This window comes from Physeter macrocephalus, chromosome 21, assembly GCF_002837175.3.
Source record: "Physeter macrocephalus isolate SW-GA chromosome 21, ASM283717v5, whole genome shotgun sequence".
In the NCBI taxonomy this organism is placed as follows: domain Eukaryota; kingdom Metazoa; phylum Chordata; class Mammalia; order Artiodactyla; family Physeteridae; genus Physeter; species Physeter macrocephalus.
The window spans coordinates 76,379,268-76,391,492 of record NC_041234.1 but is presented as its reverse complement, the minus strand read 5'-3'; the positions used below and the strand labels follow the sequence as shown (position 1 = coordinate 76,391,492).

The 12,225-nt window shown below is 39.2% G+C and overlaps 1 protein-coding gene across 3 annotated transcripts in view; it reads left to right on the top strand.

The window, feature by feature from the left end:
• The window catches only part of PCDH19 (protocadherin 19), a 104,069-nt gene that overhangs the window by 49,620 nt on the left and 42,224 nt on the right, over positions 1 to 12,225 (top strand). For all 3 annotated transcript variants that reach the window (XM_007109679.3, XM_007109678.3, XM_007109677.3), the window contains one exon: positions 5,202 to 5,260. In XM_007109679.3, coding sequence (XP_007109741.1) covers positions 5,202 to 5,260 — 59 coding nt within the window. The remainder of the gene's footprint in view (positions 1 to 5,201; positions 5,261 to 12,225) is intronic.

The following is a 12,225-nucleotide window of genomic DNA, read 5'->3' as shown; positions in this document are numbered from 1 at the left end:
AATTTTTATGTGTTGAGGATAGTAAAGAGGAAAAAACCATTTGTCAATTCATTTTCTAAAAACGCCTTTGTGAGATGACATTTGAACATCTAAAGCAGCAATCGCTTTTAGCAAAAGGTTATGCATCTTATCATTATTGATCAAGAACCAGCATTTAAAAATCATTTTGCTGTGCATCTGATTTAGGATTCCAGTTTTCCTATTTGTATTGATAAGATGACTGAGTGAAAAATTAAAAAAAAATTAGTTGGCAGATCGCAGTTATAACGCTTTTCAGTTTGATGGGACTTTTAAAGTGTAATTTAAAATGGCTGTTCATTTTCAAATGAAAACCTTAAGGTTTGATGAATCTCTGTTTTCATCTCAGCATCTGTAACCTTTTTTAACTTTGTAGCATGACCTGGGGATTTGTGCCGCTGGGCAAATATTCTAGTCCTGGATATCTGCATTTATTGGGCTTGTTTCTCCTTAGGGCTGAAGTCTCTCCTGGTGATAAATGTGGTGCTCAGTTAGTTGCAGTCACTCTTCCAGAGACTAGGGCACAACTCAGTGAACTGTGAAAGTAATGCAAAATGACAATTAAAGTAGGGCATTCTGGTACCTTGGGGGCCTGACAAAGTGGAAGTATTTGACTTCAGATGTGCCAGACTCATTAACATAATAACATACTACCCACCACAAAGTCTCTCTAGAAACCTCCCATATCCAGAAAGGAGCTGCGAGTAGAAAGTAGTTAGCAAAGAGGGCTCCTAAGCAGGTAAAAAAAACAAACAACAACAAAACCCAAAACATTACACAGAAGTCCCTATAGTAAAGATCACGTCATTTCCCTCTCAGAAAAAAATCTCAGCTCTCTACCCAGAACTTAACTCTCATTTTCTAGACTGTTCTAACAAATATAATTATATAGTTTCCAAGACAGCAGAGTGGAAATATCAAACTTGAAACAGAAGAGGAGCTGCTTTTGATATACTAATAGTACTGAGAAGTAACAATATTGAGTGTTTTATAGCAAGTTGGTGGGAGACATATGTTAAAAATTAAAGGCAAGACCTCAAAAAACACAGTGCTTTGGGGTCAGTGAGTGTACAGGCAAAACCTGCACGGTACAGTGATTTATGTTTAGAAAGGTTCTTCTAAGGAACTGTGTGATAACTTTCAAAAAGAAGGCAGAATGGGTAGGATTTTAAATCAAAGTTTTAGTCCTTAGAGGAGAAAGCACTAAGCTATCTAAAAAACTCTGCTATCCAGAAGTGTTTATTCTTTAGGTTTTCAGAAAATCAAGATTTTATTAAACCTAAACAAAGTGAGGAGTCTGCTCTCAGTGAATCCTAGGATAAGGAATTCTAATTAGAGAAGGGATTTGGGAGAAATATATTAAATGATAGGAAAGTGACTCTTATTTACCACTGAGACAGAAAATAAAAGTTTGCTCTAGACCCATTTTTTTTTCTAATGTCACAATTTAGGTTTTTCAGAAACAAATATTCTTGTCTCTTTGTTGTGTTCCTGTGTTAACTTGGCTGTCTCATTAGAGATGGGGACATTTCCTAGTGAAATTAATGTGACATTTAGAGAAAATTTCCCCTCTCAAATGTTTCATGTTATTTGCCATTTAGAATACTTAGAGAGGGGATTGGAATAATGTCAAGCAAATTGTGATTAAATAAGGCTAACCAGGAGCCGATACATTCGTGCAAAAAAGAAAAGCTCTTCTATTATTTCTTAAAAAGTGTATTTCTGTTGTCATTCTTTATCTTCTATTGAGATCACCTTGGCAGATAATCTGACAAAAGAGATCCATCTTCTAAACAGCTGGGCTTGCCTTAGAAAACACAGCACATTAGGTCAAAGCCTGTGGCCCGTCTTTTGCTCAGGAGAGTTCTCCACTCTGGATGTCTGTTAGAATTACCTGGGAAGCTTTTAAAAAAAATACCAATGCCTGGGCCCCATTCCATGCCAATTACCTCAGAATCTCTTGGAGTGGGACCTTCACAACAGTATTTAAAAAAAAATTCCCTAGTTGATTCTAATGTGCAGTTAGGGCTGAGAATCACCGGATTAAGGCATGCAAACTATTCATTAAGAAAAGATTATTTCCTTCTTCAGGGTGGTCTGGGTCTCATTGTTTGCTCTACCTGAAGTGTGAAAAAGATTTACTCTTTCAGTGCACAGGAGTTGGGTTTGAGCATACGCCTTGAATCAGTACGAGCAAGAACACTTGATGTTAGTATACCCTGACCCATAAAAGGCCATCTATGGCCAGTTAGCTCAGTTGTTTGGATTATAGTTCTAATGAGGCCAGAATAGTGTATCCTACCCAATTAGAATAATTCTGTTGCATACGTTGTTTCCATAAAGCTAACCAAGCTGCCTCACAAAGAAACCTGAGACTGATTAAAGAGGCAAAAGACAATGGATAACTCAGCATAGTTCCATCCATTATGGGAAAATCAGTTCTAGTAACCTGCCTCATGAACAGTACTTCTAATTGCATGAGGATGCAGCATGGGCCATCTGTCCATTATGGTTGGTGCTGGTTTGGGGAATGGAATATTTACATTTGAAGGCCAGGACCCACGAGAATGGGAGGGGGGTTTACTCTTTTAGACTAAGAAAAAGGAGAAAGATAGGAAGGTGATAAGCTTCAATGATACTCTTCTACCTACAGTGGCAGATCATGGCTGGCTTTTCCGCCCAGGTTAACCCATCTGTATATCACAGCAAGGGAAAGAGAATTGTTAAGGTTTCCATAAGCAAGCCTTTTAGACCTGTGTCCTCTTTTAACTCAGTGCCTGTGAGTGGGAATCCTCAAGGTGAGATATATTATTCCATTAGGACCAAGAAGTAGTACAGTCACCAGGGATAAATTTGTATGGTTTTGCTTATTTGCCCAGAGTTCTGGCACCATGCCTGGAGGTCACATCTCCACAGAGCTCCATATTTGATGCACAGTGCACACAGATGGGACACCCTCATATGCAAGTCTATGTAAAATATTCTACTTGAAAACTGGCTTCTTTAACGTGACAGTGTCTTGGGATGTTGCTCATGCTTTCCCTGCAAAGCCAGTATCCTCTTTTCTTTTACATCTGTTTCTCTATTAACTTTCTTGAAAAAATGATGTAGGAAGTTTGGAGGCCGAGATGGAATGTATGCACGTTACTCTTTTATTGCCCAAATGTGGTCAAATCCCTGATCCTACTCAGGGATCCAGGTTCTGTAGAAAGCAGAGGATAAGGGTTTCCATCATTCCCACCATGAGTCATGATAAATGCACTTGAAATTCCCCTTTGGATGTGTGTTCTATTATGCCTATTTTATAGAGGAGGAAAGTGAGACACGTAGAAATTAAGTAATTTGTCCCGGGTTGTACAAATTAATAATTAAACTCCTGAGTGCTTAATCAATTCCCTGTTTTATTTGGATAGAATGCTTTTGGGGGGGGCGGTTAGGAGAGTTCCACTTATTAAATTATATATTGTACTGAATATCATAGAAGAGCACATTTACCCAACACCATTTTTGCATTTTACGTTGGTATAAAAATCAGTTCAAGAAGTGCTTGTTGGTTGACTGACTGATGGACAACCTCTTCCAGCATTGTATTCCCCATGCACCTTCAAGTTTGCTTCCTCCTTCTGTAATTATGTTTCCAACAATTTCAGCCTCCATTTTCTTACAAACAAATTAGAAATGAACTGACCCTTTTGATTTTCACTCTCCCAATCCATTCCTTCCAACAGCACAAAAACTTACTTGTGGTTTTCATTAAAGGCGATTTTATCCTCTAGATAAAAGCAGTGTGGGTGGATATTATACAGCTCATCTTCAAATAAGGGACATGTGGAGGGCATGGGCATGACTCAGTAAGTACAGGGCAATGATGGGATTTAGTTTTCTTCTCCATACGTTCTTCCTTCTTTCTCTCACCTACTCGCCACCCCCATCCCCACTTACTCTAGATACTTAGGGTCCCTATCCTGACAATTGGCTGTTTGGTGCTCATGTGGTAGTTAGATCTGCTATCACTTGTCCTGTTTTCCCCTCTACCAAATTCTGAGCTCCTTGAAACATAAAGCTGCATCTAAGAGCCTAGCGCAGCTAAAGTGCGACACATAGTCATCAGAAAGGAATGTACTATTTTGTTAGCTCGACAGCTATTGTGTTTCCTTTCCCAGGCACTTTCAGTTGAAGTGATTTCAGAAGGCCCTAAGGAATGGTGAGAATGGTGAGAATTTCTGGTAGATTGGCAGGAGAGCGGAGGAGATGTGTTTGGGCATTTTTCAGTTTATACAATGGTTCAAGGAGAGTAGTACTTTAGTGTTGGAGGTAAGATCCACTTTACTGGACTTTCAGTTACTTCAGTATTGACTTTTCCCTGTGTTCCCCCTTCTAAGGCTGTCCCCCCTTCAATCCACCCCCCAACTTCTGGATGCTCATCAGCTGTTAGCCCATCTCTTTCATCTGGCAGGTATTCTGCATTTGCTTTTGTAAAACCATTGCTCAGGCAGTCTGCTGTAACCAGATTAGACAGTGGTGTTTTAATGATAGGAACTTGCTATGATAGGTTTGCTTGCAAACTTCATGTTTCACATGAAAGGCTTTGGAACCCCCTGTGGACTGCCCTTCATCCCGTTTTAGGCATAATACTTGTTTGCCTTTATGTCTGTGATAAAACGAAGGCCTTCCTGTATAACCAGTGCTGAGCAAAATGTCTTAAAACAAAGGGAAGTGCAGTTTAAATCCACAGTGATTACCTTGCTTGCATTTCCATATCTATGGAATACATATTTTAACATGTTAATTATCTACTACTAATAAAAATACCTTTGAACTTCCAGTCAATTTGATGGGCACAGAATTGTGTCCACTGGGGAATGGGAAGCAATTAGTTTCTGTAAAGATTTTGGGTCATGCTGTATCTTCCCTAAGTGGTTGCATGGTCGGTAGCCAGGCATATTCTAGGGGATGTTTGTGTCAAGGTCATCTTCATCTGCCTGGGAGAGCTGCCTCCACAGAGCCCCCAGGGCCCCAAGGAGGTGGCAGGCATTCGTCAGGCTGTTGCACCACTATGGCCTTGGTTTTTGATTCATTCATTGCCTCTTGCCCAGTAGAAAAATTCCTCCTAAGTAGGAGAGTTTAGCTCTTTTCATGAATCATCTCTGTAACCTTTTAAATCTTTTTTTCCCCCACTGCAGACTGAAAACTATTCTTTTGACTCCAACTACGTGAACAGCCGAGCCCATTTAATCAAAAGGTATGTTGGTTTGTTTGCCTATTTCTACAACTAAGCTTGATTTAATATAAAAAGCCAAAAGATTAAATATTTTTAATGGTGCTGTTTTCAGATTTTGAAATGAAAATGCCTATCTGTTTATTGTAGAAAATTAGGAAAATTCAGAAAAGCATTAAAAAAAAACTAAGTAAAAATCACTGGTAATTCTGCCACCCAGAGTCACTGTTGGCATTTTATCATGTTTCTTTACATAACTGTATACAGAAATAATTAACAAAATAAAATTGGGGTCATATTAAAATACAGTTTTATGCGACGATTAAGAAATCTAATATTAAAATTTTCTCCTGTGGAACTTCTAGTGAATTTCAGCATGGCTATTATTTTGACAACTTTGAAATCATTTTAAGGCTATTTTAATGACAGATAAACTAATTCCTTATCTTTAAAAAACTTTATAGATGAGAGAGGGAAAGAAAAGATATTTGCCTAATTCAATAAATCTTGAAATAGAAGTAATTCAGATGAAGCGTTCAAAGTTGAGATTCGTGTGAATGGTTGGTCATAACTCAGTTATCATGGAGCCACAATGTATGTGAATACAGAGCTGAATACTGCCAAAGAAGATTTCTATCTGGTGCGGTGGGCACCGAGGTGCCCAAGGCAGGCAAGACAAGGGGTTCAGGGAGTCCTCTATGGAGAGAACTTGTGCAGAAAATTTGGTACTGACCATTCAGATGATGCCTTTATTACTGTTTGATGCAAATATCCTCTTGAATGGTCCAGTGGTTATTCTGCAGCTAAAATTGAACTCTGTGTGTGATTGTTAAAATAATCCAAATGAAATAGAGAAGCAAGCAGGGTATATTAGAGCTGCAGTAGAGAAGATCTGAAAATTCTATTATTTGCTGGCTCTAATTCCATAAATTTACATCACCAGAAGTGTAGGATTCGAGGAATAAACTAGTTTGTTGTACAAACAACTTTAATTCAGATCTAATTTAATTCACGATGCTGCAGTAACCCCTGAAAACATGCTAGGTTTATCTGTATCGGTCTGGAATCGCTTGTGACCTTAAGTGTCGATCGTTAATTATCTGAAAATGGATAGCCCAGTATTAACAGTCATAGCATTGTTTGGAAGTTTTTGAGGGGTTGGGAGGAATCCATTTTGAATATTTTCTTGGCCCACAGAATAAAAACAAAAGGGGAGGAATTCAAAAATATCCGACTGATTTATTAGGAGGGAAAAAGCCCTCATTTTTGTGCACTTATTAGAGTAAACACAGCAGAAATTTGCTTTCTTTCTGCTTCAGAACTGTTATTTCATAGCTCTTTTTTTAAACTTCTGGTAAAAACAGTGACTTACCTTATCCTCATAGATCCCTTGGGCTAGCTCTGGGTACTTGGGAATTCTACGACCAGGTTAAACTCATAGCATAAGCCAGATTTTCATAGCATGGCAGAAAGCTAAGACTCCTGGGGACCCTCACCATCTTAGGTCAAACCTGAATATCCAACGCACAAGGCAAACTGATGAGATGAAAACTTATGTTCGAACATTTAGCTTTTGGGACACATGTACTTCCGCAGTAGTTTTGGGACTCACTCGAACTTCTGATTTTGATTAATTACTTTATATGTTTTTGTTTGCACACACAGACACACAAAAGGCACAACCTGGACTCAATAGGATCTCGGTGGAAAATCTCCTGATGTTGCCTGAAATCAAAGATAGTGGCTTTTTACCAGGGACAACCTTGATTAAGAGGAAACATCTGAAAGCTCAGGGACACATGCATTTTTGCCAGGTTCTGTTTTTGGAACCCTGGGGGCTTTAGAAAACCACAAAGTCCTTGGAATTTATAGGATCAGTTGAATTTAGACAAAGCACAATACCTGGAAAGACACAGGGAATCTTGTGTGCTATGCTTTTTGGGGGGACTAACGATTTTAAATGTAAAATGTGTGGAAAATGTTAAGAGAGTAGTGACTAGGTGATAAAACCACACAAACCATGTTCAAATAGCTCACAGTGATGTTTGAAAGGCGTTTCGCTGTATGTGGTTTCTTGAGGATCCGTTTACATGCGTGGAAAAAGCTCCTGGCCAGGACATTCTGAATCTGATTATCAGTTTTAATTTTATTATCAAGTCCTTGTTTCTTTAAATGCCAATCCAATTTCAGGCCAACTTTGAGAACTTTTTTTCCTATCCATTTTTTCTTCCTCTATTCACTTTCTACCCATCCAAGGATGCTTCTTGGACCCTTCTTTCTGGCATTCTCCAGCAGCTGTTAACTGTCTTACACTCAGACTTCTTTTTCTCTCTCTCATCTGTCTACCTAGGGTAAACCAAAGGAAAGCCAGGGGGCAAGGGGGTTCTCCTAGCACAAATCAAGGTTGAGAAGGGTGAAGAGTAGATCTGGAAGGGTAACGGAAGATATATGGCACATTGGCCCATAATCTTCTGCACTGAGGAATCTAGCAATATATTTCTGTAGTTTTTTTTTTTCTTTTTTTCAGAATGTCACCTGTAACCTGCAGGTATACCCAAGGCTTATGTCAGAGTCCAGATTAACAAGCCAAGACAGTTAGGATTTTTTCTGGATGGATTTCCTTCCTGCTATGTTTGTTTCCTTGCTGTCGTCTCAGAGCAAGGAAAGCCAGCAGTGCTACTTTGCCCCTGCTGCAACACTCTTTCCTCATGCCAGTTTTCTGTGCTGCTGTCTGATACCCACTTCTGCAGTGCTTTTTGAGCAATATCAAGCAGTGCATGTGGCTATAGCGCAAAGAAAATAAAACAGGAAATGAACATGGTACTGAAGCAGTGTGGGGAAAAAAATGAGCATTGGCTCCTAAACCATGCATAGTGCTTTCCTTTTCCACTCAAATTGTCCTGGGGTTTTGCAGCACCTGGTATGGTGCCTTGTCTATAACAAATGCTGGTACATGTTTATTGAAGGAATGGAGGAAAAAAGTTGAAAAAAACGCCTCAGCATTTTTCCATTGAAAACTAGCATTAAATGTTCCTTTAAACCTGCCATTTCTGGCCTTTTATGTGCATTAGAATCTCCTGGGAGGCTTGTTAAATGCAGAGACTCTAGCTCCATCCCTGGAGAATCTCCAGTTTTCACGGGTTCCCAAGGTGATTGTGATACAGGTGGTCCAGGAACCACTCTGGGATCTTCCTTATGTTTCTTAAATATAGTTTCCCTACTCTTTTGACTTTCACTCTTTTCTCATTCTCAGAAGGTATTTCCTGGGTATGTGGTGTGACCTACTAGGAAGATAAGACCTGTTTCCTTTCAGATTTTTCTGTCTTTTGGAAAGATTTCTAATATTTTAAAGGGTAAATACGGGTCAGAATGTTATTAACATTCATTCATCAAGAATTTTCTGAGTAATTATTGTGTGCAGAATCTTGTTCTAAGTTTTCTCAGACAAACTTGTCTCTCTGTTGGCCACCAGAGCAAGTAATAGAAACATTTGTATTTACAATACCATTGCAAAAAGAACCCTAATTTATTGTCCCACAAAAGTTGGTTTACAAGTCGTTCATCTCCCAAGAAGTACACAGGTAATAAAGCAAGTGGAATCAGCATTTTTTATGCCTGGCATAAATTGTTATTTGTTTTGGGTGAGTGGCCATTTACCAGGCTGTTTTACAATTTGCAGCATCTTGCTTACTGTCTTAAACTGCCTTACAGAAATCCATTCATTAAGCCACTAAATGTCTTTACAGGATGAGAGAGAGAAAGTGGTACTTAGAGAGTAAGTGATACTTAGTTTGTCAGATGGGCAAACTGAGCTTTAAACAAGTTAACTATTCTAAGGTTTGGGGGAGGGGTTAATACTCCTTGCTTTTTCTTTAGAGAATATATGACTTATTCTCACCTTACCAGTCCCTTAAGTCCTAGTAGCCAATTCTTCACTATTTTATTATTTCTCTTCTTTCTACCTAAAAACCCAAAAGCTCTGAGCTGGTTTATAATATTTAGATGCATATAAAAACGATGATCAAAAATTTATTTTTATTTTTTTAATTTATTTATTTTTTTTTGCGGTACACGGGCCTCTCAGTGTTGTGGCCTCTCCCGTTGCGGAGCACAGGCTCTGGACGCACAGTCTCAGCAGCCATGGCTCACGGGCCTAGCCGCTCCGCGGCATGTGGGATCTTCCCGGACTGGGGCACGAACCCGTGTCCCCTGCATTGGCAGGCGGGCTTCCAACCACTGCGCCACCAGGGAAGCCCTGATGATCAAAAATTTAAAAGACAGATCCAAAACCAATTACAAGAAGCTAAATAGAGATCCCTGGCATGTAACTCACCGCAATTAAACATTATATTTTCCTTGAAGGTTTTGAGAAGCCAAGACAGAAAGGTAAGTATACCAGAGCATGTCATTCTCATTTTTTAATAAAGGAAGGATACACATTTAACAGGAGAATTTTTTTCCTGTCCCTGAATTTTAGAAGAAATTAACATAGTGGACAATGTCTGACTATAGTTTAGAGAAGATATAGAAACATACTTTATATATACATTTCCTATATCAATCCTATAAAAAGACTATGGACATAATATTTAATTGTAACTAATGAAAGCATTACCATATATGGGAGTAATGATCATATTAAACAATAACCATTTACTGATCATTTGTGTATACCTGGTACTTCATGTGAACTATCTCACTGAGTCCTCAAAATGGCCTCTTGAAAGAGGTTTTAGCAAATGTATTTTATTATTTTATTTTTTTAGGTTTTTTCTTTTTTTCTTTTTCTTTCTTTCTTTTTTTTTTAATTGGAGTATAGTTGATTAACAATGATGTACTTAGTTCCCTGACAAGGAATTGAACCTGGGTCCTTGGCAGTGAAAGCGTGGAATCCTAACCACTGGACTGCCAGGGAATTCCCAGCAAATGCATTTTATAGACAAGGAAGTCTAGGCACAAAGTCATTAGCTATAAGGCCCAGGTTCCCATAGATGAAGTGGCAGATTATGGATTATCACTTGTTCTAATGACTCCAAGTTCAGTGCTCTTTCCACTACAGTCAGGAAACCTAATATGCTACAGGAATAGAGTTTAAAGAACCTAGAGCAGTGGTTCTCACCCGGGAGTGATTTGGCAATGTCTGGAGACATTTTTGGTTGTAACTTCTGGGAGGGGCACTACTGGCATCTAGTGGGTAGAGGCCAGGGATGCTGCTAAATATCCTACAATGCACAGGACACCCCCCCAACCCACAACAAAGAATTATGCAGCCCAAAATATCAATGGTGCCGAAGTTGAGAACCTTGCTCTAAGGAATGGTTAATTGCATTGTCCTTATTCTACACCCCTCACCATCGTATATCTCAAGCAAATTTTAGCAACTGCTGAAATGCAGTCAATTCAGGGTTGAATTCTGTGGTTTAAGGTAACGATTTTGCATTGTGGATTAAAGAAATTTTCACATGCTTCAGATAGCAGAAATGCAGGTCAAAAAATTATTTGTTATAAAAATGTAGGAACCAGTAATACCATCCAGGCAAGTTTCCTTTCTCCTGAGGTGCAGGGGTGCATGTGGGTGGGACCAGATTTTTTTCTAAAAAACAAACTTTGAATCTGTTCATGCTGTGCGATTAGTATTTACAGGAAGCCTCCAAATCTGTGCCATAAAACTAGAGGTGGTGACACACTTTAAAGCATGTGTTTCCATTTGGTCTTAATGACCATAAAAGACTCATAAGATGATTGATTTTTGAATAGAACTGCATCCTGGTGGGTCCACAGGGCTGAGTAGCTGCATGACATAATTTGGAGGAGCTGAGTGAGTTGGCCTATTGAGTGATTTTAGTTTTAATACAGTTGATGCTCAGTTATTCTTTCTGAAAATAATTAGCAAACAGGTCAATGCTTCACCCCCTTCTGCCCTTCATTTTCTGACAATTATGGCTTTCCAGTTACTGCCCTTTTGATCTTTTCCTTTTCATATTCAGGGCAGCAAGTATTCTACATCTAGGTTGGTCATATGTTAAAAATCTGCTGTGATTTCCTTTTGACCAAGTGTGGAGAATGACAATGTAGCCATTGTGTCCATGGCATAGCTCTTCATCACATGTACTGAATGTTCTTATCAAAGCTTCAGAGAGCCAGGCCTGTGGATGTTCAAGGTTGAGCAGATCAAGCGAGTTTGCAGTGTCATCTCCACAGGGCTCGCTTTTCAGAGGTAGAGTAGGTCTGTTGGGACTTGTCCTAATTCACAAGCGTGCCACTCTCGCTTGTTGAGACAACAGCACATTTTCTTGAGTATGCCTTTGCAGCTTCCTCACTGACTAGGGAATGGATTCCCCATTCACTAGGTATTTCAGATGCATAATTTATGGTCCATGGTGGAGCATAGCTGCAGATTCTGTCAGGACATACAAAGTATTAGAAATAGCAAATGGGGCCTCTATGGATGTACCTAATGTATTGTTCTCTATTTCGTGAGAAATGGTGTGGGGTTTTTGGGTAGTATGCTTAGTGCATTGAATGGTGGATTGATTTAATAGGTGCAAGAAAAATTTACACACAAAGTCTTGAGCTGCAAGTTGCCATGTTCTTAGCATAGCTACACTCACAGTTTCCTTAGAGTTCACTCTCTGGTTCTCAATTTTGTCTTACTTTCCATGCACGAAGGCTCTCTTCTTCTCTTCTCTTCTTCTCCTACCTCTCCTCTTTTCCTTTGACTCTGTCCCTCAACCTTTCTTAGTTAAAACTGACCTGAGTTCTCTGATCCTGATAACCCTTTCTATTTGAATTGCATTACCTCAATTTCTGCCACTTTCATTTTCACAGTTGGTTAGTAGATATCTTTGGAGAGGTAGTATGCATAGTGTTTAAGGGTCCAGGCTCTGCAGCTAGACTGCCTGGGTTTGGTCTTAGATACGCTACATTTTAACCAGCTGTGTGACCTTGGACAAGTTATTTAACTTCTATGTGCCTCTCTTTTTTTCACC